This window comes from Girardinichthys multiradiatus, chromosome 7 (assembly GCF_021462225.1).
Source record: "Girardinichthys multiradiatus isolate DD_20200921_A chromosome 7, DD_fGirMul_XY1, whole genome shotgun sequence".
In the NCBI taxonomy this organism is placed as follows: Eukaryota; Metazoa; Chordata; class Actinopteri; order Cyprinodontiformes; family Goodeidae; genus Girardinichthys; species Girardinichthys multiradiatus.
In genome coordinates this window covers 42852894-42878378 of record NC_061800.1, presented here as the reverse complement: position 1 = coordinate 42878378, position 25485 = coordinate 42852894, and the positions used below count along the sequence as shown (strand labels likewise).

Genomic DNA, 25485 nt, shown 5'->3' with positions numbered 1-25485 from the left:
AGAAAAATCTCACCTTTAAGCGCCAATTGCTGCTCACGGTAGGCTGTGACTTTTTTGTATATGGACTGAAACACCTGACCAGTAAAGGAGAAGGAGGATTTGGATACTCCTCCATCTGAGGTCATCTCACAGGTGTACTCTCCCTGGTCACTCTCTGCCAGCTCATGTATCAGAAGACTGCAAGAACCCTCAGAGTAGTGCATCTCAAAGCGGCTGCTCTGTGAAAGCCTCCTGCCACTAGCAAACCATGCCACCTCCCTGACGCTGCTCTCACAGACGCAGGACATCTTCACTGAACCCTCACAGGCTGCAGCTGTTAGCTGACTGAGGACTTTGGGAGGTTTCGGAGTTGGGGATTTCACAGTGGGAGGAGACACAACCCTCTTGGGGGACAAAATAGGGGGAGGTGATTTAATCCTCGGAGGTGATTTGATTCCCTCAGGCTCAGGTGACTTCAATCCCCTTGGAGATTTGATACCCAAAGGTTCTGGAGACTTCATGCCTTTCGGTGTTTTGATTCCTGCAGGTTCTGGGGACTTCAGACCTCTTGGTGTTTTGATACCTGCAGGCTCTGGTGATTTTACACCTCGTGGAGATTTTGCTTCCTCAGGTTCTGGTGACTTCACACTTCCAGGAGTTTTGACTGGTGGTGGTGACTTCAGTCTGGGTTCCGGAGATTTTATCCCACGTGGTGACTTAATTCCTTCTGGTTCAGGAGATTTCACAGCAGGAGTTGGTGATTTTAAGCTGCGTGCAGGAGAGGGTGCTGATGGCTCTGGAGATTTAATGCTCTTTGAAGGAGATGTTACGGGTGGTTCAGGCGACTTTACACTTGGAGCTGGAGATTTGATACCAGGAGTGGGAGATGTTACACTTGGTTCAAGAGACTTCACACCTGGTGCTGTGACTGATGGTTCAGGGGACTTCACACTAGGAACTGGGGAAGGAACAGAGGGAGCAGGTGATGCTGATGAGGGCTCAGGGGACTTCACACTGGGTGCTGGTGACTTCACAGGTGGCTCTGTGGATTTGGCAGCTTTGACTTCCTCCTTAGGAGGTGGCCGGCGGACTGTCAGAGTAAAATGAGCCTCCTGTCTACCTGCTAAGTTCTCTACCACCACCACATAACTGCCCTCATCAGAGCTAGTCACAGATGAGATCTCCAGGCTGGACTTGTACTGTGTTGTGGTGACATGGATACGATGAGATGATACAATGGTTCTGCTCTCATGTATCCATGTCACAGTTGGTGCAGGATCCCCATCAATGTCACAAGAGAACCGAGCTGTCTCTCCCTCTGCAATGGTCACAGACTGTGGCTTAGTGAGGATTTTGGCAGGCAGAGAAGGTTTCTCCTTGGGCAATGAAACCTGGTCAGGAGCAGCAGCAGTAGAGGATGATTTCAGTTTATCTTCAGATGTGGCACGCTTCTCAGTTAAAGCAAACTTCTCTGAAGAATATGAAGAACTAGAAGAGAGGTATTCAGTGGAGGCATACTTGATAGAGGAGTCATACCTCTCAGCAGAGGAGAATCTCTCAGCGGAGGAACCGATTCTTTCCCGTGTGACAACCTCACGTTTCTCTGTCAGCTTTGACTTGCTCTCTTCCACCTCCAGGTAGGTTTGGGAGGTGTAGCCAGCTTTAAAGTGGGTGGAGTGATAGTGATCAATGCGCGTGACTTCAGGCACAAATGCTTTAGGAGCTTCCTCATCCCTGCGACGGGAAGAGAATGTGGTGTATCCGCCTCCTGACACCTCCAGGGTGGCATAGTCTGATGCCTCACCCTTTGAGTTGGAGCACACACAGCGGTATGTGCCACTGTCTTCTTCCTGGCAGTCCAGGATGGTGATGGACAAAACACCACTCATGTTTGTGAAGATGTATTTCTGTCCCCATTCAGAGATTTCAGCTCCATTGTGGAACCATGCGACTTCAGCCACTGGTTTTGCTTGGATGTTCAGGGTGAATTTTGTATCCTGACCAGTTGGTATGCGATGAGAGCGCATCCTGACAGTTACACGAGGAGCATGATCCAGGCTAAAAGGTGCTTGACTGACAACCTGGTATTTCCTCTCGGACTTCAGAGCAGCTTTTCTGGCTTCATAACGAGACATAATGTCAAAGCGTGCTGACCGCTCAAACCTAGAGGAGGAGCGGGAAGACCTCTCCACTGACTTGATAGGACTAGGAGAACGAGGTCGGGTCCTCTCTGGAGTAGGGGATCTCCTCTCCACAATCTCTCCCTCAGTTTCCACTGGTCTCACACGTGCTGGTCGGATGAGCTCTGAGACTGGTCGCATCAGCTCAATGTAGGTAGGAGACAATGACCTTCTCCTTCTCATGTACTGAGAAATGGTACGTTTCTTCTTTGTCTCGCTAACCTCAGTGGCCTCCTGCCTGACTTCCTGCCTCTTCTCCACATGTTTAACAACACGCTGCTGGGCTCGGATGGGGCTACCAGGAGGAGAGGCTGAAAAGCCGAGCTCGAGCTCATCTTCCAGCGTCTCCTCCTCTGCTCTCCTCCTTGTCAGGTAGTCACCCACAGGCATCAGCAGCTCTTCATCACTGAGATCTCCCAGAGACCTCCTCCTGGATCTAAAGGAGGCTTCAGACTCAGGAGATGGTGAGCGGCGGGCTGGTCTAACAGTCTCCAAATCATCCATTGTCAGTTTGGGAATGCGCCATCTTGGTCTGTATTGATCAGTGATCCTGGGGAGGGGCATTACGTAGAACTGCTCCCACCTGGACAGGCGAATACGTCTCTGCCTCTTTTGCACAATCCTTCCTGTTTTCTCTGGGATCTCATACTGATCTCGTAGCTTGCGATACCACTTCATGTCAGACAGTGGCACAAACTGCTTAATAGCTTTGTCCTCATCCAAAGCTTTGGGATCATGAACCACAGGCTCGGGAACCTCATATGGCATGAATATCCTTCTCTCCTCCTCCAGCTTCTTGGTCTCTGTCTTCTCCTCTGTGATGTCAAACTCGCCCTCAATGTTTTTGGTGCTTATTGCTGGTTTGTACACCTCTGCAGCAAATTTAAGGGCCTCTTGTGCTGTGGGATTTAGAGGTATAAGATCCTCAGTAGCTGCAATGTGCTGAGCCATTTTGTTGGTCTTCTCTATTTGTTTTTGTACGTGTCTGTGTTTCTCCTCCTCGCTCTTGTACTCTCTTCTAGTGTAAGTGAGGCGATCCACTTTTAGAGTAGCCTGGCAGCTTACAGAGCCAGCAGAGTTGGTCGCAGTGACTTTGTACACTCCAACATCCTCAAGTAGAGTCTCCCTGATGTGAAGGACATGATAATCAACATCCTGTTCTATGACAACAACTTTGGGACCAAACTGCAGTGGATGGCCGTCTTTTTCCCATTTAAGAGTAGGAGTGGGAACTCCCGACACCCTGAGTTCAAAGCGGACACTATCTCCCTCTGTGCACTCAACATTAGCCAACAAACGTTTGAATATGGGCCTCATTGTTTCCTCTACCACAGGATGAGGTATCACAGTGAGACGAGCCTTGCAACTGTCCTCTCCAAATCTATTGTGGGCCATGACTGTGTATTCAGCATCGTCAGTAATATCAAGGTTATGTATCATGAGTTGATACAGGCCTTTATCGCTTGTGAATGTGTACTTGCCGTCATCCTCCTTGATTTGCTCTCCATTTTTAAGCCAGGTCACATGAGGCTCTGGGTGCACAGTGATAGTGACACCAAAGCGCACATCCTCACCGATGTATGCAGTGCGGTTGTAAAGAGGCAAAGTGAACTCCGGTGGCCTCTGAAGAAGTTTGGTTCTGTCAACCCTCCTCCTCAGCTTCTTGATGGTGCGGCTCATGTAGTGCTCTCTGATGCTCCTCACAGTGTCTACAAAGAGTTCACCATAGGCACTGTCCTCTCCATCATAACTCACTACTTTGCATCTGTAGACACCATCATCAGACTCTTCAATGTCCTTCACATAAATGCTGGCGAAGCCATTGTTGTAGGAAATCTCATACTTGGGGCTTGGATGTAATTGACGGTTACCGAAGTACCATGATACCTGAGTGCTCTTGTCATAGTTGACAATGCTACAGGTAAATCTGACATGGCCACCTTCCTCAGCTGAGGCATGCCTGACAGGCCCAGCTCGCGAGCCACGGTACTCGGTTCCAATTTTAACTTTACCAACAGCCAATCCTCGCTGGTTTTGGAAGCTGCCTCCGAACGCCACACGGGCTGCTGATACTATAGTATCAGTCTTCTTTACAAGGGACTGATAGTATCTTCTGTGTCTCAGTGTCCTGATGACCTTGGTGCTAGCATGCTCAATCTTCATTTTGAGCCATGAGTGCTCTAAAGCCTCATGAGCAGTCATACGAAGCTTCCTGTCCTTAACTAGAAGTCTGTCTATAAAGTCCATAGCCTCCAAGCTGATGTCCTCGAATGCTTCCCTATCAAACACATACTCACAGTTTGAGATGTTCTCAATCATCTTTGTTGTAGACTCTGCGGCAAAAGGATTGAGGCCACTGAGTAGAACATATGCCAAAACGCCAACAGACCACATATCAGTGGCTGTTGTAACCAGGTCATGGCGGTGAACCTCTGGTGCATAATACTCTGGAGCTGAAAACAGCATTCTGATGTTTTCACCAGGGACCAACAGCCGAGACTGGCCCATTTCAATAATCTTTATATTGGTACTTCGCCTTGTGGTGAAGACAATGTTATCTGGTCGGATATCAAAGTGACCAAAGTTGTGGCTGTGTAAGAACTTGAGAGCAGAGCAAACTTGTCTCAGGTAGCGGACGATCTCCTGTTCGGTGAGCTCAAAGTTGCTGGTGCCAAGCCGCTCAAAGATATCAACTCCAGAGATGAATTCAAAGATCAGAATAATCTCTTCCATGCTTTCAAAGTATTCATGCAGGTAGATGATATTCTTGTGTCTTGCAACATTAAGAGCCTCTATTTCCCTGAGAACTAACTCGCGATCAGTTCCTTTGACTTTGATGAACTTGGCCATGAAAGTCTTCTTTGTGGCTATCTCCACACAGCGGTGGACTACTCCAAACTGGCAGCGAGCAAGCTCCTCTGAAATGATGTATTTGGAAGAGAGCTCCTTTACCTTGTAGAACACAGCTTCTTCCTTGGTGATCTCTCTGGCTTCATCAACTTCCTCGTCATAGTTCCTGATCACAGACTTGTCTTCCTTGGTGGTGATGGGTTTAGTTGGAGCAGATGGAAGGCTGAGGCCAAATTGGTTCTCTGCAATAACACGGAACTGATATTTGGTCTTTCCAAATATATTGACAATGGTGATACTGCACTCAGCTGTCTGACCAGCACGGATCCACCTATCAGCAGTGGTTGGGCATTTCTCTACGATGTAGCTAATGATGTCGCTGCCACCATCACTGGCAGGCGGCTCCCAGGTCAGGGTGATAGAGTCCCGAGAAATGTTGCCAACCACAAGTCCCTTTGGAGCATCGGGGATATCAGCCACATTCACCTCAATGGTTTGTTTGTCTGCTCCGAATCTGTTCTTTGCAGTAATTATGTAGTAGCCAGTATCCTTCCTCTGTACTCCCTTCAGGAACACAAGGGAGGTGAATGATCTTGTGGTTATAACTTGGTGATAAGCAGAGTTTGAGAGGATCTCCTGACCCTTCTGCCAAGTGACTGCTGGCTCAGGCTTTCCTGAGATGGGGATCTTGATGGTGACATGATCACCGCGCACAGCTTCAACCGCTCCCATTCCCTGGAGCTCTTTAGGCAGGTATATTTTTGCAGGGACTGAAATGAAAGGACCAGAATATTACATTTTACTAGAATGTTTAAAATATTAATATAACTTAATAGAATTTTTCCTACAGGAATTATTAAACAATTGTGAAGTGGGCTAAATACCTTCCACCTCCAAGTTGGCTGTTGTAGAGATAGATCCTGTGGGGTTAGTTGCTCTGACTTGGTATACTAAAGCATCATTCTCATCAGCAGCATTGATGACCAGCTGGTAGTAGCCACCCTTGAACTCAAGGACTTTTATTTTTGTTCCATCTGCCAGGATCTCCTTTCCACTTCGATACCATTTGACCACAGGCTTTGGATGACCCACAACCTTGTTATGGGAATAAAGTAATCAGAGTAAATAACCTGCTGAATAAGAATCATAGATATGAATAGTAATTTTCTTTTGAGACCAATACCTTGGTGACAAATGTGGCATTGTTATGGTATTTGACAGTCATGTCTCTGATCTCCTCCCTGAATGCAGGAGCACGAGGAGCTTGTTCAGACTTGGGAATGACGGGTAGAGAGATCTCGGACCAGTCACTCTCACCGCCAATGTTCTGACATTTCACACGGAACTCATACTCAAAGCCCTCAATCAAGCCTGTGACTTCATAGCTGGTCTCTGCAATTCCCTTTGTTGTTATAGACATCCATTTGTTCTGCTTCTTCTCACGTTTCTCAATATAGTAGCTGGTAATTTTCGCTCCTCCATCGCTACTTGGAGGCTTCCAGCAGACAACGCAAGAGTCTTTGGTAGCACTGGTAACAAATGGCTGCTGTGGGATTCCAGGTTTATCTAAGAGAAAAACAACAGAGGGCTCTTACTCTTTCTTTCTGCTATTTATCTACATAGGTGAAAAATATTCAAGAGGTTTACCATATGGACTCTTGATGATGACCACTGATGGGATCTCCAGAGGCTCACTAACACCATACTGGTTCTGTGCAGAGACTCTGAAGTAGTATCCAGAGCTCTCAGTCAGGTTGGGGACACGGCAGGTGGTGCCAGAGACAGATGAGGACACCAGGTGCCACTGTTCACCCTCTTTTGCTTCGCGTTTCTCTACAATGTAGTTGGTGATCATGGAGCCTCCATCATCCTTGGGAACCTTCCAGCTGATGACAACTGAGTTTCTAAGCAGTGATTCAACAATGATGGGACCCTCAGGGATGCAAGGCTTGTCTGAGAAAAAAGTAAAGGGGAATCACTAACAACTCATTATGTTTTTTATAGGTGAAAAATGGTCAGTGAGTAATCAATAAAGCATGCAAATATTATTTGTTCATTTGAATTTCACTTTAGGGACATGCTTTCAAATAGTTTTAAACAAAAACTCTCAGTGCTGTGACGCTTTTACCTTGGATTTCAACACGCAGGGAAGTGTCGATAGTTCCAAACACATTGCTAAGTTGCACCTTGTAGCGACCAGCGTTGGTTTTTCGTTGGACATTTCTGACAACCAGGTGGGTGTAGCTTTCTGTGTTTTCAATGATAACATTCTCAGATGGATTCAGAGGTTTCTTGCCATAGAACCACATGATCTGGGGGATCGGACGACCAATGTAGACGACATGGAGGCGGAGGCTGGTACCAGCCCCTGCATAGTACTTGTCTTTCAGAGGGAAGCCAAGGTGGAATTGGGGCGCTGCCTGCAAGCGAAGTTTGCCACTGGTCTCTATCTCTCCAGCCTCGTTGTAGGCCCTGCAGGTGTACATACCTTCGTCTTCCTGCTCCTCAGTCAGAATAGTGAGGGAGTGGTTACGGCCATCTGAGCTCATCTTGTACTTGCGGCTCTGGATCAGTTCTTTGCCATAACGATACCATTTGATCTCAGGCAAAGGTCTGCCAATTATTCCACAGGTTAGAGTGCCAGACTCGCCAAGCTTGATGGTTGTATCTTGGATCTCTTCCTTCAAAGCTGGAGCTTCACCAACTGCAGAAAATAAAATGACTCAGATCTACTTCAACCTTAAATTGTATATAAAAACGTCATGAGGTCTAGTGCAACCGACTCACCGCTCAATTTGGTTTTAATGCCCATAGGTGTACGACGGGGTCGGCTGAGTCCCGCCTCATTTTCAGCTAAAATTCTGAACTCATACTCCGTAGCCTCCATCAAGCCACCCATGGTGAACTGGCGATCCTTGGAGCGCTCCTTGTTGCATTTCTTCCAGGCGCTCTCTCCAGCCTCCCTAAACTCAATCCAATAACCCAGGATCTCCTTTCCGCCATCATGTTCCGGCCTGAGCCAGTGGATGGTGATGCCGTCTTTGGTAATAGAGATGATGTCAATCTCTCCTGGTTGGCTTGGTTTGTCTACAGGAAAAGAGACAGCAACCAGTTAACACTTAATTTACAGAAATGTCAATAAAGTGAAACAGCTCACATAAAGGAACTAAGTCTACATTGAAAAGGGCTGGTAAGTCCTCTTTTCTTTAAATTTTAGCTAAGTTTTCTCACTTCATTCATGGGAATATAAGCATCATGTAATACTACACACCAAATGGATCTTTGCAGACCACCGGCTCTGAAGCAGGACCAGGTTCACTCTGCCCGATGTCATTTTGAGCCACCACTCTGAACATGTATTCTGCGTTGGGGATAAGACCGGTGACATTGAACATGGTGGTAGTGATGTGGGTCTTGTTGTGACGGACCCACTTCTCTGTGGAAACCTCTCTTCTTTCAACATAGTATCCTGTGATGCGAGAGCCACCATCATCCCGAGGCCGGGCCCAGGACAGAGACACTGTGGTCTTGGTGACGTCCATGATCTCTGGTGGGTTGCTGGGAGGTTCGGGTGGACCTGTAGTCATGTGTATTGTCAGTAAAACAGTGTATTAATATGATAGTTACAGATGAATAAGTAGTATGTATTTTAAATCACACCAGAGCAGCTTAGATTTGGATGTTGAGGACAATGTCAGAAATATTACTCACAAAGAGGTGTCTTCGGCAGAACTGCGCCATCTGACTTAAGGGATCTGCTAACACCAAACTGGTTCTCAGCGAAAACCCTGAAGTGGTACTCTACATTCTCCTTCAAGCCCTTGACCACTAGGGAGGTCTCAGATACCCGGGCACCCACTGTGTACCAGGCGGCCTTGGGAACTTCCCGCCTTTCTACTATATAGCCCAGGATGTCAGATCCACCATCGTCTGAAGGTGGTCTCCAGCTGACGCGGACTGATCTAGCTTGGATGTCATCAAATTCTAGGGGACCTTCTGGTGCATCAGGTCGACCAATCACCTTCACCTAAAAGTGGAAAATATAAGTATTGTAAAATTTTTGACCATGTCATTTTTCTGTCTTTTTATTCCTGATGTTTCCTTGTGTTGTTTCTCACTTTGATGTACACGGCTTTTCTACCACATTTGTTCTCCAGCACCAAGTCATAGGTACCAGTGTCATCTTTGTGTGCCTCTTTGATGACCAGCTCAGTGATGTCATCATGGGTGGCAATCATTGCACGATGTGAAATGTCACGACCGTCCTTTGTCCACTTAGCAGTAGGTAAAGGTTTGCCTTTGATGGGTACAGACAGATGAATGACTCCACCTTGCCGCGCCACATAGCCTTCCTCATATTTACGATCAAGCTCGAAGTCAGGATAATCTGGGAAAGATGAAAAAATAAAACTTTATCAAACTGTTGATCTAGAAAAATTATTGTTTTCATGCAGCATCTAAATGCATGGAAATTGTGTTAAATCTTTTTCTTACCAAGCATCTCTTGGACTTTAACTACTCCAGAGATCTCTGCAGGCTCTCCAGCACCGCCTGCATTGCAGGCAATGACCCTGAACCTATACTCTGCACCCTGGGGCATGTGTGTTAGCGTGTACTCGCACATCTTGGTGGGTGTAGTGTTGCACAGTGTCCATTCAACCTGGTCCACCTTTTGCATCTCAATGAGGTAGCCTGTAACAACAGAACCACCTTCTTCTTCAGGCGGCAGCCAGGCCAGAGAGACGGATGTCCGTGTGCTGTCTGTGACTCTCGGGTGAACTGGAGGACCTGGAGGTTCTATTTAGCAGCACAGAAATATTTAATAAGTACACTGATCTCCCCTTACATGAATAAAATAAAACTAATGGTAGTGATTTTATCAATGAACTACGTTTTGCATGACTTACCTATGGGATCCATGGCAACAATGATAGCAGAACTTTCACTGGGTTTGCCAGTTCCTCTGGAGTTGATTGCAGTGATACGGAACTCATATTCCAGGCCTTCAATCAGTCCGGATGAACGGTATCTGGTCATAGTGACTGGATTCTTACTGATCCTCAACCATCTGTCAGAACGCGCCTCCTTACGTTCTATGATGTAGCCAGCAATGGTGGAGCCACCGTTGTCCACAGGTGGTTGCCAGGTCACAGTCATGCCTTCATGGGTGACATCAATCACCTCTGGCCTGCTCGGAGGTCCAGGAATGGCTACATAGAGACAAAAGGTGGGAATTGTAATGGACTGTTGGACCAAAAGTAGCTTCTTAAACATTAATCAAAGAAATGTAATGACCAAGCATGACTCTAGATCTTCAAGTCTGTTTAAATATAATGCAAACATTCCTAAATTTTCAAACTGTAGAACACACAGGGCATTATGAGGACAGAGAATATATTGACTCGTAGAACTCACTCTTGGCGCTCTTGCACTCCACAACCTCAGACTGCAGGAAGCCACCGATACCAAAGCGATTCATGGCAGCAACACGGAACACATACTCGGTTCCTTCGTTAAGTCTGGTAAACTTGAAACACGGTCTGGTCACTGATTCAGAGACAGTGGACCAGCCTGGGTGGTGAGCTTCACGCTGCTCCACCACATAGCCGCTTACATTGGCACCACCGTCTTTTTCTGGAGGTTCCCAGCTAACTGTTGCTGATACACCATCAACCTCCTCAATCTTCATGGGACCAACTGGAATACCAGGTTTGTCTGAGTAGAAATGACAGAATAGACTCCATTTATCTTCAGAAATGATTTCCATAGTCTCTATAATTAATAAAATTTTACTGCAATGCTGAAACTAATCAGTATAATAATTGTTTGTGTGATGTTTTCTCACCTAGGATAATGACCTTGATAACCTCCGTTGCTATGCCGATAGCATTTTTCACCTCCAAAGTGTAATCTCCTGTATCATTGATGGTGGTGTCACGGATGACGAGGTGGGTGTATTTGCCATTGCTGTCAATCTTGATGCGGTCCAAGCTGTCCTTCAGCTTAATACCACTGAAGTACCAAGAGCAGACTGGCTGTGGTTTGGCTTTAATTGGGATGTTCAGGTCAATAGATTTGCCACGGTGCACATGAACGATCTTCTGAGGGATACTGGTCATGTCAATCTTGGGCATCACTGAAATGCAAAAAAGAATTTTTATTTGGAGAACTTCTGGCTTTTAGGAAGGAGGAATAATGTGTGTGAAACATTCTGTGATGATGCTGCTGTGATGACTTACCCTTGATATCCTGGATTGTGATGGGTGTCACAATGTCCATGGGCTCACTGGCTCCCCTGCTGTTGGTGGCACGGACCCTGAACAAGTACTGGTCGTTCTCTGTCAGCGACTGTATGGTGTGCTGGGAGACTGAGGCCTTAACTGTGGCCACGGCACTCCACCTGTCTGAACCCACCTTGCAAGCCTCTATGATGTAACCTGTCAGCCTGCTGCCTCCATCGTGTAGTGGTTTTTCCCAGTGCAGGGTCACAGTGGACTTGGTGACATCCACAATATTGAGGTCCATGGGCACTGACGGTACTTCACAGACAAGCACAGATTCAGCTGTCTCGCAGGGCTCACCAACACCATAGATGTTCTCAGGCAAGATTCTGAAGAAGTAGTGCACGCCTTCCTCCAACCCTGTGATCCTGTACAGAGTTTTCCTGCACTCAGTGGTAACAGTCTTGTATGATTTCATATTGGCTTCCCTCTTCTCTATGATGTAGTTGCTGACATGAGCACCACCATCAAGGCTTGGGATGTCCCAGGTGATCACAACAGATTCCTTTGTGTAGTCTTTTACCCTGACTGAGCCAGGAGGACCAGGAGTGTCTGAAGAAAAGAGACACATGAAGAAAATACAGATTTATGTGTCTTTACAATTGTCGTTTAAAAAGTGTAGTCATTGAGGAACTGAGGAAAGACTAACTAAATAGAACTTACCATAAACCTTAACCAGGATGATGCACGTCTTCTTTCCAGATGGATTCTCTGCCTCCACAACATATTTTCCAGAATCATAACGATTAATCTTCTCCACCAGAAGAGATGTGTAGCTGTCTGTGGTCTCAATGTAGCCTCGGCTCTGCAGTTCCACACCAGTCTTTCTCCAGGTAACAACTGGTGTTGGTCGGCCAGTGACTGACACGAACAGACGGAGGGTACCACCGGCACGCAGACACACTGTTTTCTTCAGGTCCTCAGCCAGTTCCAGGTCAGGTATTTCTGAAGGAGTAGAAGATAGTAGATGGTCAATTTACTGAATGCTACAAAGTTAGTAACTTCATGCCATCAGCTCAGCTTCCATAGCTTGTAAACCTCTGACTAATTGCCAATAAAACCTGACCACTGCCTTGTATCTTAACTAGGAATTAATTAGAATGTCCTGGATTGATTTTGAATGTATCCATGTCATTAGATTGTGTTGCACTAAAATAAATTATAGCATATTTCTTTTATAACTAGATATAAACTGTCTTGTAAAATGACTTAAGATGATACCTGTTCTGAATAGTACTATATAAATAAACTGCATTGAACTGATCTTAATGCACGTGATGCTTCTTGGAAACACCTCATGTTACTGGAAAAAACGAGCATTTACTTTACATTCAAATTGTTACCAATTTAAATGCAACCCTTACATTTAAAATGACAAAACAAATATCTCCTCAATACAAAACTTGTATATTCAGAGAGTTTAACATATTCAGTGCTGTGCAAAAGTAATAAACCATCTCTAATCTCTTTCCATTTTTGTTCTTGTGATTCAGATGTTCTTGGAAACATTTAAAGTGGTTTTGACCAACTACTGTCTAGGCTTTACTTAGTACAGAAACAACTTTTTCTTTGCAAAACTACTTAACTTTGACTGAATAAACATTCAGCTAGAAAAAATAGTCCTAAACTCCAGAGCTAAATCTCACCACATAAGAATAATTTTAGCTGTTTGTTACTAGAGGCCTTTTACAAAGGCACAATGTCTTGAAATTTATGTTCTAATCAATGGAAAACACCAAAAATATTTTTTGCTTAAATACATGATTTGAGATAATTTTCAATTGATTTAGGTACTGTTAATTGCTTTAGAACTTACCAACTTTCTCCAGTGGCTCAACCTCACCACTCGGTTCACTGAACTCCCCAGTGCCATTGCCATTGATAGCTGCCACCCTGAACCTGTACTTCTTATTGGCTGCCAGGCCAGCGGCCACATACTCATTGATCTTTATAGGTTTAGCGGTTGCACGGTACCAGTGCCCCGAGTCTTCCTCTAGGATCTCTATGACATAGCCAGTGACATCGGAACCGCCGTCGTACATGGGCCTGGTCCAGGTCATGCTAATGCTGTGCTTTGTTGTGTCGATGATGCGAGGCGTTGATGGAGCAGCTGGGGTGTCTGAAAGGGGTGAAAATAAATATGTTTAAAATGTATTGTAGTTATTTAGATGTCATAAATGGAAACTCTGGAATTAACGAATAAAAAACCTTACATGTGGGATCTTTACAGATAATATATGGTGAGGCATCGCTTGGCTGGCTCTCCCCAGCATTGTTGACAGCTGTGACTCTGAACTGGTACTCGCTTCCCTCCAACAGGCCAGTAATCTTCAGACGGATGTCATAAATAGTGTAAGTTCTGTTCACCCGAGTCCATCTGATTCAACGGAAGAGATAAACTGTTATATTTTGAAAAAACTGGTGTCGGTATAAGTTATACAGATTTTGTTTTAACCTAGTGCTGCTTTTCTCTCGTTTTTCCACAATGTAGTTCTTGATCTCACTGCCTCCATCGCTCTCAGGCTTCAGCCACTCGATGATGATGTGCTCCTTACCCACCGTTGTGGCCTCTGGGGCGCCTGGCGTGGATGGAACAGCTGGGAAAGACAGGCACAGATGTCAGATTGAGGAATAATTCTGTTTTCCCCTTTCATAGAAGAACAGTGGCGGTGAACTTCAGTGGTGGTAATAATCTGCAAATGTGTAAAACCTAACTTGTGTTCAAATGTTTCTGAACACCTAGATCTAAAAACATGCAGTAAAGTTAAACCTAAAATAGGAAAAATGTGAAAAATTTGACAAAGAGAAGCTGTGTCGTACTGTAGGCGTTTCTGGCAATGATAGCTTCCGACTCCAGAGGAACTCCAGGTCCAAACTTGTTGACTCCTCTGACTCTGAAGATATACTCATTGTTCTTGATCAACCTGGAGCTGACACATGACAGCGACTTGCACTCTGTCTCCATTATGACCCAGTTGAGCCGGCTGGTTTCACGTCGCTCTACAATGTAATGAGTGACAGTGTCTCCACCGTCCTCCAGAGGAATCTTCCAGGAAACTGTACACTTCTCCTCAGTCACTCTGCTGATCACGATCTTGTCAGCCGGTGCTCCAGGAGTGTCTAAGAGGAAATAATCGAGAGTTATACATTTTCCTGACATGTTTATTTTGGAGCTCCAGCCTAAATATTCTTCCATGGTTACTCACCAAGAACCTTTACGTTGACATTCGCAGTCTTAATACCGTTGGCGTTCTTGACAGTGAGAATGTATCTACCCGTATCGTATCTGTCACAGTTCTTGATGACGGCCATGGCTCTTGTTGAAGTGTATGTCAACGAGTATTTTTCACCCAAATCCAAAATCTTGTCTCCCTTGGACCAGTACACTGTGGGTTCTGGTTTGCCTCCCACAGCACCATCCAGGACAAGGTCTGAGCCAGCCATAACAGTGATGGTCTCACGTGTTAACTTGCTGTCGAGTTCAGCTTTTGGAGGAGCTGCAGCAGGTAAGACATAAAATTGTAAGTTTTTGCTAAATAGTTGATAGCAGAATAGTCTTTAAATTAAATTGTTAAATAATAGGGGTAACAAGAACTAACAATAAAACATTTTAGCAACATTTTTGGGAAAATTCTTAATTTTTTTGTTTTCACAAATAGAGTAAGAGCTTTACACATCACAAACTGTGTCATCCATGTTTTTCCTGGCAGTGTTGATGTAGGAGTGATTGTAGGTTACTACCAATGATCTGTATTTTTTTCAAGCAGCTGAATGCAGTTTACCTAAAGCTCCTCTTTAGACTAATGCTGTGGTTCAGTTATGATTTGCTCTGCAAGATACAATTTGTTTTCAAGTGAAAATAATGGTTCAAAAGTCCTGCACTTATTTTAAACATTTCACAATTATCCTGGAATAAGGGGGATACATATTCCAGTCCAGGTTGGGTAAGTCTATTATTTGTGGTGTTTGTGCTCTAATTCTAATTGGTCCTATTACCAAAAAGTACTAAAAATGCTAGATAAATGGTTTCATAATCTCATAATTTCTGTTCAGAGTGGGATTATCCAGTTTAGGTTTGGTCAGTCTGAGTGTTTAAGATTTTCAAATCCAGTCAACTCAATATAGAACTGTGAAATTGCCCTTTAACTCAGCAGGAATAGAAGTTCAGATGTAGATGCTAACTTGCTAGCAATGGTTAGCCAGTCATGATGTTCTCCCAGTTCTTACAAAAAGCATCTTGTCTGTCAGTTTCTTTTTTCTATAAGGAACCAATATGCTGTAATTCAGATGATGTGAAAGTGGTGAGGGGTTCTTCTGTGTTTATGTAATCAAATGGTGTTGACCAACCGGACAACCGCTAATAGCGGACTCCATCAACATTATAGGGTAACAACAAGAGACTGTTTCCTTTTATACTTCAGAATAAAAATCTCAAAACTAGATGCAGAGTTTCAAGCCTAAAGCACCCACCTCCACATCTGGGGCTCATATTAATAACCTGCATATATTTTGTCGGACGAAGTCACAAAGTGACAGCAACAACTCTAAATAGTGCTTTGCAAGACCTGACTTCACATAATAAAATACTGTGGCATGTTATTATTGCAGGGTCTTGATGGGATTTAAGCTACTAAAATGTTATCAACAGAATTATGGAAAGAATAAAACAGGAAATATAAATCTAAAGAAAAAGCAGCAAGACAAAACATCTGGACATACAGTATTCGTCCTTGCATGTGACTGGTCCGGTGGACTCTGAAGGCACACTGTGGACACCAGCTGCATTCTTGGCGATGATGCGATACTCGTAGGTTTCTCCCTCGCCCAGGTTTGTGACTGTGAAGTAGTTCTCGGTGATCGTGGTGTAGTTGCACTTGAGCCAACGGTTGTCATCCCACTCATCAGTGCTGTAGACCTTCCTCTCCACTATGTAACCGACGATCTTACTGCCACCATCATTGAAGGGGACAGTCCAGGACAGTGAAACAGAGGAGCGGCTGATGTCCGTGACCTCAGGTTTACCAGGTGGATCTGAATGGGGAGATTGAGGACTTTATCAAATACTACAGCTTAACTTTGATCACAGTTTATATCTCACAATTACTCACTGGATCATAAGGGATAGTTGTTAATTATTTAGGAGATAAATGTTCCCCTTACCAACAGGATTGAGTGCCACCACTGGTCTGGAGGCTTCACTGGTCTTGCTGATTCCAGCGAGGTTCATGGCGTAAACCCTGAACTGATACTCCAGACCTTCGATCAGGTTGGACACCTTGTAATGGCACTCCAGGCAGGGTAGTTTGTTCTCCCTCACCCACAGGATTGTGTTCCTCTCTTTCTTCTCAATCCAGTATCCTGTCACCTTGCTGCCACCATCAGAATATGGCACGTCCCACTTAATGCCAATGGCATTAGCTGACACAGATACCACATCAGGACGAGTTGGAGGACTTGGAGGAACTGCAAATGGTAAATAGGAGGTGAATTAAGAACTATGTCCGACTTTCATTGACTTTCATGTGTAATTTTGTCTTAGTGAAAGAGAACTTACTAAATGGATGCTCGATCACAACAGCAGCAGACTCAATGGACTTGCTGACTCCAAACTTGTTCTCGGCACACACTCTGAATGTGTACTCCATGTATTTGGTGAGATGAGTCACTTTGATTGTGGTTCTCTTTACACTGGAGTTTACCACCTGCCAAGAAGCATGGCCAGACTCACGTTTTTCAACAATGTAGTTGGTTATTTCAGTGCCTCCATCATCAGCTGGCTCAGACCAGGACAGTGTACAAGACTCTGAGGAGATTCCAGAAACCTCCACAGGGCCAGTGGGTGGGCTGGGTCTGCCAACGATGCCCACAGTTACTGTAAAAGTCATCACACCAGCAGCATTCTCCAGGATCAGGTAATACTTGCCACTGTCACTTCTCTTGCTGTCTCTCACAATCAGTGTGGTTCTCTCCTTTGTGGTCCTGATCAAGACTCTGTCAGTCTCCTTTAGCTTAATTTCCTCCAGCTTCCATGTGACTTTGGGAGCAGGTCTGCCGCTAATTGGGATATCAATTGTGAAAGTGTTGGAAATCTTACAGGTGATGAGCTGGTTAGTGATACTGCTGAGATCAGCGGTTGGTTCGATGAGAGGTTCCTTAATGACCACAGAGCTGAAGGTACCCTGAGGCTCACTGATTCCAACATCATTCTTGGCCTTGATCCTGAAATCATACTCTGTGTTCTCAATCAGACCCTCCACAAGCATCTTCTGTAACTTAGTCTCTCCATAAACAACCCAACGGTCAGAGCCTTTAGCTCTAAATTCAACAATGTAGCCTCGGATGCGGCTGCCTCCATCATGCTCAGGTTTAAGCCACACCAGGGAGGCTGTTGAGCTAGTGGTGTCGACAACGTCTAATCTTTTGGGTGGTGCAGGCTCTTCTGTGGCAATGATGGGCTCAGTCATTTCATTAGGTTCTCCTTGACCATACTGATTAACAGCAGTCACTCTGAACAAGTACGGCACACCAATATCTAGACCGGTTATCCTTATCATTTGGCGGGAGCTCTTGTTACTGACCTCTTGCCAAGCAAGGCGGCTTGCCTCACGCTTGTCTACTATATAGTGGTGAATTCGGGATCCACCATCATTGGATGGAGCATCCCAGATCATTGTCAAAGCACCACGAGTAACATCTTTGAAAGAGATTGCTCCTGGAGGTCCAGGAGTATCCAAGACTTTAACAGTGAATGTAATGGATTTGTGCCCACTGTTGTTCTCCAGAGACAGGGTGTATTTTCCTGCCTCGTACCTTGTGCAACCTTCTATAGTCAAAGTGGAGAAGGTATCTGTGGTGTTGACATCAGCCATGACAGGAAGCTCGCTGTCTACTCGCGACCAGGTAGCAAGGGGAGTAGGCTTTCCTCGGAAAGAAACACTCAGAGTGACTGTTCCTCCATTCTTCACTGTGTGAGTTTGCTTGAAGTTTGCATCAATGTCAATTTCTGGAGATGTAAGTCTATCCAGGGCCTGAACAGGGTGTGGCATGACTGAAGCTTCACCCTCTCCCGATCCATTAACAGCACTGACTCTGAACTTGTAAAGCTCTCCAGGTACCAGGCCTTTGGCAGTGTACCTATTGTGGATACAAATGTCACTGTTGACTCTATGCCACTCCTCCAGACTGGCCTTACACATGTCAATATTGTAGCCAATAATTTCTAAGCCACCATCAAAGATGGGTTTTGTCCACTCCAGGGTGACAGAGGACTTGGTGGAATCAATGACCTGTTAACAAAGAAAGAATGTGTATTTTTATTTTTCTGTCTTTGTATAGTTTTACAAACCATTGTTTTAGACATTATTTTACTTTTGTCAAATAGTTTCTCCCAAACTGCTTCATGATCATTCATAAAATGTTTTTGTAATTCTGTTTAAACCTTTACTTATTAAAGGTCAGCCCTACCTTGATCACACTGGGAGCACTGGGAGTACTGGTTGGCTCTCTGCATTTGAAGAGCCTGGAGGTGCTGCTGGCTGGTCCGATACCAGCTCCATTTTCAGCCATGACGCGGAACTCATATTCATTGCCTTCAGTCAGGTTGGTGACACGGTGCCTTAGCTCTGTTATGGGCCTCTTGGAGGAAACCCTCAACCAGCGAAGGCTCTTTTTCTCTCTCCTTTCTAGAATGTATTGCTTGATCTCATTGCCTCCATCTGATCTCGGCCTGGTCCAGCCCAGAGTGATGCTGTTTCCAGTCACATGTGTTGCATCTGGTGTACCAGGAGCATCTGGCACAGCTAAAGGGCAGAGCAGAGCAAAATTCTAAGTTGCAAAGCACTTCTTTGGAACCATTGAGCCAATTTGGGGTTTTATTTGCCCATGAATAATTAATCTTTAAAAGTTTACTTACTGTATTGCATGCATGCAATAACTGGATCAGAGTCTAGAGGTTTGCCGACACCAAATTTGTTGACAGCAGAGATTCTGAACTGGTACTCGTTGCCCTTTATGAGGTTGGTGACGTTGTATGAACACGCTTCATTTTTGGATGCAACCAGGGCCCAGGAAATTCTCGATGTTTCTCGTTTCTCCACTACATAGTGGGTGATCGCAGCACAGCCATCATTTTCTGGTGGGTTCCACCATATGGTGCACTTTTCAGCTGTGATGCTGGTAAATCGGATGGGACCCTCAACAGGTCCAGGAGTATCTATGCAGACACGGGGGTTCAGGGTCAGTGTCAAAAATGTATTGTCTATTATATTTTTTATTATGTTACTCATTGGCCACATATAGAGGTTTGATATTAAAACTAAATTGTATTTGTTTACAAACCTTGCACTCTGACATTAACATCAGCTTTTCTGGTTCCAGAGCTATTCTTGGCCTCCACAGTGTATATTCCACGGTGGTTCCTGTCAGCATCGCGAATAAACACACTGCTGGTGCCAATGCCAGTGGTAATCTCAATATCGATCATTGTCCTCTTGTCAATTTCTTTGCCATCCTTGTACCATAAAACCTGGGGAACTGGGCGTCCAGTGATGGTGCAGTTGAGCTTAACATTTTCTCCAGCCTTCAGAGTGAGCACCTGATCTGGAGACCACTCGATTTCAGGAGCAACTGATAAAGAAATGTAAACAAAAATTAAAGTCAAATTATTTGTGATAAATTGTTTCAAATGTTGATTTCTAAAGAAAAAAAACATACTGCTCTCATCCTTGGTCATAATGTATCCAGAGGAGTTAGATGGTGGACTGACTGTGCCGACAGCATTCCTTGCAATTACTCTGAACTCAAATCTTTCTCCAGGAGGCAGACCGGTCACAGTGAACTGGGTCTCACTTATATCAATAAAGTTGCAGCGTAGCCACCTTCCTCTGCCTTGGCGCCTTTCTACATTGTATGCCACAATTTTGCTGCCACCGTCTCTCTTGGGAACGTCCCATTGCAGGGTGATGGAATCTCTGGTTGTATCAATGCAGACAGGGCTGCCAGGCGGGTCTGGAAAAGGTGAAAACGAGCCCATTAATCTATAATTTTTTTAATAATTTTAATTAATGTTGGTAATTCAACAAATTATGTCTTTCTGTTAGAGTTGCATTCACAGTTTCAGTGCCTAATATGTTTATGATGTAGCTATGTAAATTAAACTTACCAACAGGGGATATGGCAAGAGCATGTTTGCTCTGCTCACTGACAGGGCTGAGTCCGGCATTGTTCTCAGCATATACTCTAAACGAGTATTCCAGACCTTCCATGAGACCAATAATCCTGTACTCTTTATTGGAAATGATAGTGGAATTCACCTTCTGCCACAACAGGCTGTTCCTGTCCTTTTTTTCAACATGATAACCTAAGATAGGAGAACCTCCATCAAAGCCTGGGGCATCCCACTTGATGGTCATACCATCACTGGTGACGTTGAAGGCAACTGGCTTCCCTGGTGGACCTGGAGGTTTATACTGGTGCTGAGCAATGACATCTGAGGAGCAGAGTGGTTCACTGACTCCATACTTGTTCTCGGCACGGACTCTGAACTGGTACTGAGTTCCCTTGACCAAGTTGGGGATCTTAAAGGTGGTCCTAACAACACTTGAGCAGACCATTTTCCAGTTGGCTTGGGAGGTTTCACGTTTCTCCACACTGTAGCATGTAATCTCTCCACCTCCATCCTCCTTTGGCTCATCCCAGGAAATAATGATGCTCTGAGCCTTTATCTCATCAAAGCGAATGGGACCAACAGGAGCCGAGGGGGATCCCAGAGTAATCACATTGATGTCAAAGTAGTTTTTGACCATTCTGTTGTCGAGAACTAAAGTGTACTGGCCAGCATTCTCCTTCTTGGCCCCTCTGACTGTGACTGCAGTCTTGTTGTCAGTGGTTCTAAAGCGAATCTTGTCACTCTCCTTTAGTGGTAGGTTATCCTTTAGCCAGCTGATTGCAGGTCTTGGTTTTCCCTTAAACGGCAGCTCTATGTGGATGTTTTGACCAATACGAACAGCCAGCTCTCCGTTTGGATAATCACTGAGATTGGCTTCAGGAGGAATAAGAAAGTCCATCACTGTGACTGGACCAATCTGAGAGAAATCACTTCTTCCTTTCTCGTTTTTGGCAAACACTCTGAAATCCATAATAGCATTCTCCCAGAGTCCAGTAACCTCACAGGTGCAGCGTTTGCATGTGGCACCTAAACTCCAGTTGACTTCATCCTGGCTTCTCTTTTCAACAATGTATTCTGTGATGTGGCTGCCTCCATCATGGTCAGGCCGGGTCCACTGCAGAACAACAGACGTCTTTGTAGAGTCCAACATTATCAGGTTTTTAACAGCTCCAGGAGTCTCTGTTGCTCTGACAGCTTCAGTGGATTCACAAGGGTCACCCACACCAAACTCATTTTCAGCTGACACACGGAAAAAGTAAGCAACATCCTCTTCTAAGTCTGTAACCTTGTAAGACGTGTTGAGGCACTCTGCACTGATCACCTGGTAGGCCTTCATGGTAGAGGCTTTCTTCTCAACAATGTAATTTGTGACGGGAGAGCCACCATCGACAAGAGGAGCCTCCCAGCTGAGGGTTAGTTTTCCTCTTGTTACATTCTTGATTATTAGTTTCTGGCAAGAAGATGGACTATCTAGAACCCTGAGGGAAACCGTGATTATCTTGGGTTCACCTACACCATTCTCTATCTCTAGCACATACTTTCCACAGTCATCACGAGTGACCTTTGGAATGAGGAGTGTGGTGGATCTCTCAGTGCTGCTGACAGTGTAGCGGTTATCACCAGCCATGTTACGATCGCCACGTCGCCAGGTCACATTGGGGGCTGGGCGTCCCTTTAATGGGATAAACACTTCAACATCACGGCCGGATTTGGCTGTGTATTGAGTTGTCATAGAAACATCTAAGTCCAAATCAGCCTCCTCTGTTAAACAGAAAAACAAACATAAAAAATATTAATAAAATAAATGATAAACCACCAGAAAAAAAACATTTAAAGTGTTCAGGTTTCTATATCGTTTTTCTTGATTAACCTAATATGTCTTTGGCTTGCACAGGCTGGTACATCTTGATATCCTCTCCTTTACCCTTGGAGTTCACAGCAGACACTCTGAAAAAGTAGTAAGTGCCAGGTTTCAGGTGCGACACCACATACTCGCAAGCTTTAACTTGTGGGTTGGTGATAACCCATTCTTTCTCTCCTGCATTCATCTGTTCCAGTAAGTAGTGTGTGATTTCACTGCCACCATCATAGACCGGCTTCTCCCAGCCCAGAGTGATGGAGGTCTTTGTGGAGTCAACCACACGCAGCTTTGAGGGTTCACCAGGAAGATCTGGAGAGGGAAAAATAAGTTAAATATTCTTCGTTGCTGGTCATAAAAACCCATCTTAGGGTAGAAATGCTAAACACTCTGAAGTTAAGTGAAAGGTTCTGGCATACCAATTGGGTCATAAGCCTTGTAAAGGTCAGAGGCCTCAGAGTAGTTTCCTGCACCAGCCTTGTTTACAGCACAAACTCTGAATTGGTACTCATTGTTCTCAGTCAAGTTGCTGACTTTCTGTCTGGTGTCTCTGATTGTTCCCTTCACCACCTAGACAATGACAATGGATATTGTTATGCTTACACGTGATAATTGTTTGGCTTCCTATAAGCATAAAATAATTAAATATTAATCTATAAACCAACCTTGAACCACTGAAGACTCTTCTTCTCCCTTTTCTCAAGGTAGTAACCATCAATATCACTGCCCCCGTCTAGTGCAGGTCTTTCCCAGATCACTGTCATTGTTGATTTGGTGATCATAGTAACCATAGGCCTGGATGGTTCACTGGGAGGAACTGTAAAAAATGGAAATATATAGCTCAGATAGATCTGTTTTGTCTATTCTACTATGGTAAATATTAACACCATGTTATTTTTTGTTACCGAATGGGTTCTTTGCAATAATGGGCTCTGACTCCAGTGGTTCTCCAATGCCATATTTGTTGACTCCACGGATTCTAAAGATGTACTCGTTACCCTGGATGAGTCTGGGTACATTAACGATGCAGTCTACGAGTTTCTCAGACACAATAGACCACATGACTCTGCTGGTCTCTCTCTTCTCTACAATGTAATGAGTTACCATGGCACCACCCTCATCGGCAGGTGGAGACCACATGATGGTGATGTTCTCAGCTGTCACCTTCTTAAACTGAATTTCTTCAGCAGGAGGTCCTGGCTTGTCTGATAAAGGAAAAAAAAATTTTTTTCAAATGAGGTACAAGTCATTTCTTTCGATGCCAAATTGCTGTCATAATATTTGAAATTATTATTTGAATACCTTGAATAAGCAGCCTGACAATGGCATATGCAGATCCTAGGGAGTTCTTCACCTTGACCTCATAAGTCCCTGAGTTCAAACGAGTGGTTTCCTTTAAGAATATAGTGGTGGACTCAAATGTGTGTTTGAAAGAGAGCTGAGCAGAAGGTTTTAGCTCTCTGCCATCCTTAAACCACTCAATTGTAGGGGCAGGTTTGGCTGTGATATTAAATTTGAGTTCCACATCTGAGCCAGCCTTGTATTTGACCTCATTAAGGTACTCCTGTGGAATTTCAATCTCTGGGGCACCTGAGGGATACAATATCAAGTTAGTTGAAATACTGATGTATACACATAAAAGCACAATGTCAAGTCATAAAAAAACATATTTAACTGAAAGAATACTAAGCAAATCCTAGACCAAAAAGAATTACTACCATAGGTGTCCACACAGGTGGCTGGACCAGCTGCCATAGATGGGTTGCTGACCGAACCAACCGCATTCTTAGCCATGACCCTGAACTCGTATGTTTCATTCTGGGTAAGACCAGTCACAGTGAAATGTGTGTCTGTGACATTGGTGAGGTTAGCTTTGGACCACTTAGGAACAACGCCTTCTCTCTTCTCAATCAAGTAACCAGTAATAGGGGATCCACCATCATAATTGGGCTTCTCCCAGGCAAGGCTGATAGAATTTTTGGTGATGTCACTGATTCTTAGGTTGATAGGTGGCTCTACAGAAGCAAACAGGGAAGATGGAAGATAAATAGATTTTTTAACAGAATTTGATTTTGTTAATCTTTCAAAATGTCTCACTTAGTACTCACCACAGGCATCTATTGCCAGCACAGCATCTGAAGTCTTGCTGAAAGCACCAAGGCCAGCAGCATTCTCTGCTGCGACCTTAAACTCATAAATGAGTCCAGCATTAATGTTGGTGACCTTATAGTGTGTAGCACGGATCACGGTTTTGTTGACTGTCTGCCACAGGATGCTGTTCCTGTCTTTTATCTGGAGATGGTAGCCAAACACATGGCTGCCTCCATCTGACTTCGGCTCCTTCCAGGCTAATGCGATTGTCTCCCTGGTTACAGCAGTAATTTCTGGAGCTGATGGGGCATCCGGAATAGCTAGTAGATAATAAGCAGAGTTAAAAGTTTTTTGCATGTTCATTGTCAAAACTGAGCATAAAAGCCTTACATTTGAAAATAAAAATAAAAAACCCTTACTGTATGGAAGATTGACTGTAACCGGAGGAGAGTCAATATGTTCACTAATTCCATATTTGTTTTCAGCCCTGATTCTGAACTGGTACTCCAGCCCAGTAGTAAGTTTCATAATCTTTATGGTGCATCGGGCCACAGCAGAAGAGATGTCAATCCAGTTGGCTGTAGTTGTTTCTCTTTTCTGGATGACGTAGTTGGTGATGGGGCTACCGCCTTCATAAGCTGGTGGAAGCCACCTGAGGTTTACACTGTCTTCTGTGACATCAAACAGCTCTACAGGTCCAAGTGGGGCACTTGGGCGATCCTGAACCACAATATTGACAAAGGACTTGGTGGTACCACTGGAGTTGGAGGCAGTGATATCATAACGTCCCGAGTCTCCAGCAACACTTTCACGCAAAGTGATTTTAATACCATCAGGAGTGACTTCAGAGTTGAACCTCATTGTTGACTTGAGCACTACATTATCCTTGGAAAGAGTGACTTTGGGCAGGGGTCGGCCAATCAGAGGAATTTCACACTTGAGAGTGGAGCGAGCTCTGATGTACACTGTGTTGTGGGGGAAGTCCTTCATGTTGACTTCGGGAGATTCTAGAAAAACACACAGTTTATACGTTTTATTGCTTTTTGATTTTCGACCAGATTCTCTTTAGCAAACTAGTTA

General features: G+C 44.6%; 1 protein-coding gene across 1 annotated transcript in view; it reads right to left on the bottom strand.

The window, feature by feature from the left end:
* Positions 1-25485, bottom strand: part of ttn.2 (titin, tandem duplicate 2) — a 206509-nt gene that overhangs the window by 4453 nt on the left and 176571 nt on the right. Inside the window, exons 210-245 of the mRNA XM_047369716.1 lie at positions 24825-25412; positions 24423-24725; positions 24033-24329; positions 23617-23904; positions 23220-23519; positions 22980-23131; positions 22734-22884; positions 22327-22626; positions 20451-22217; positions 20003-20296; positions 19628-19915; positions 19203-19502; positions 18755-19089; positions 16845-18576; positions 16451-16753; positions 16010-16321; positions 14497-14787; positions 14111-14410; positions 13746-13887; positions 13504-13667; positions 13107-13409; positions 11954-12235; positions 11249-11842; positions 10855-11145; positions 10425-10724; positions 9917-10219; positions 9504-9806; positions 9128-9396; positions 8721-9036; positions 8281-8586; positions 7797-8096; positions 7138-7713; positions 6657-6962; positions 6193-6575; positions 5894-6104; positions 14-5779 (exon numbers count right to left, since the gene is read on the bottom strand). Of these exons, the coding sequence (XP_047225672.1) occupies positions 14-5779; positions 5894-6104; positions 6193-6575; positions 6657-6962; positions 7138-7713; positions 7797-8096; positions 8281-8586; positions 8721-9036; positions 9128-9396; positions 9504-9806; positions 9917-10219; positions 10425-10724; positions 10855-11145; positions 11249-11842; positions 11954-12235; positions 13107-13409; positions 13504-13667; positions 13746-13887; positions 14111-14410; positions 14497-14787; positions 16010-16321; positions 16451-16753; positions 16845-18576; positions 18755-19089; positions 19203-19502; positions 19628-19915; positions 20003-20296; positions 20451-22217; positions 22327-22626; positions 22734-22884; positions 22980-23131; positions 23220-23519; positions 23617-23904; positions 24033-24329; positions 24423-24725; positions 24825-25412 (19416 nt within the window). The remainder of the gene's footprint in view (positions 1-13; positions 5780-5893; positions 6105-6192; positions 6576-6656; positions 6963-7137; positions 7714-7796; positions 8097-8280; positions 8587-8720; positions 9037-9127; positions 9397-9503; positions 9807-9916; positions 10220-10424; positions 10725-10854; positions 11146-11248; positions 11843-11953; positions 12236-13106; positions 13410-13503; positions 13668-13745; positions 13888-14110; positions 14411-14496; positions 14788-16009; positions 16322-16450; positions 16754-16844; positions 18577-18754; positions 19090-19202; positions 19503-19627; positions 19916-20002; positions 20297-20450; positions 22218-22326; positions 22627-22733; positions 22885-22979; positions 23132-23219; positions 23520-23616; positions 23905-24032; positions 24330-24422; positions 24726-24824; positions 25413-25485) is intronic.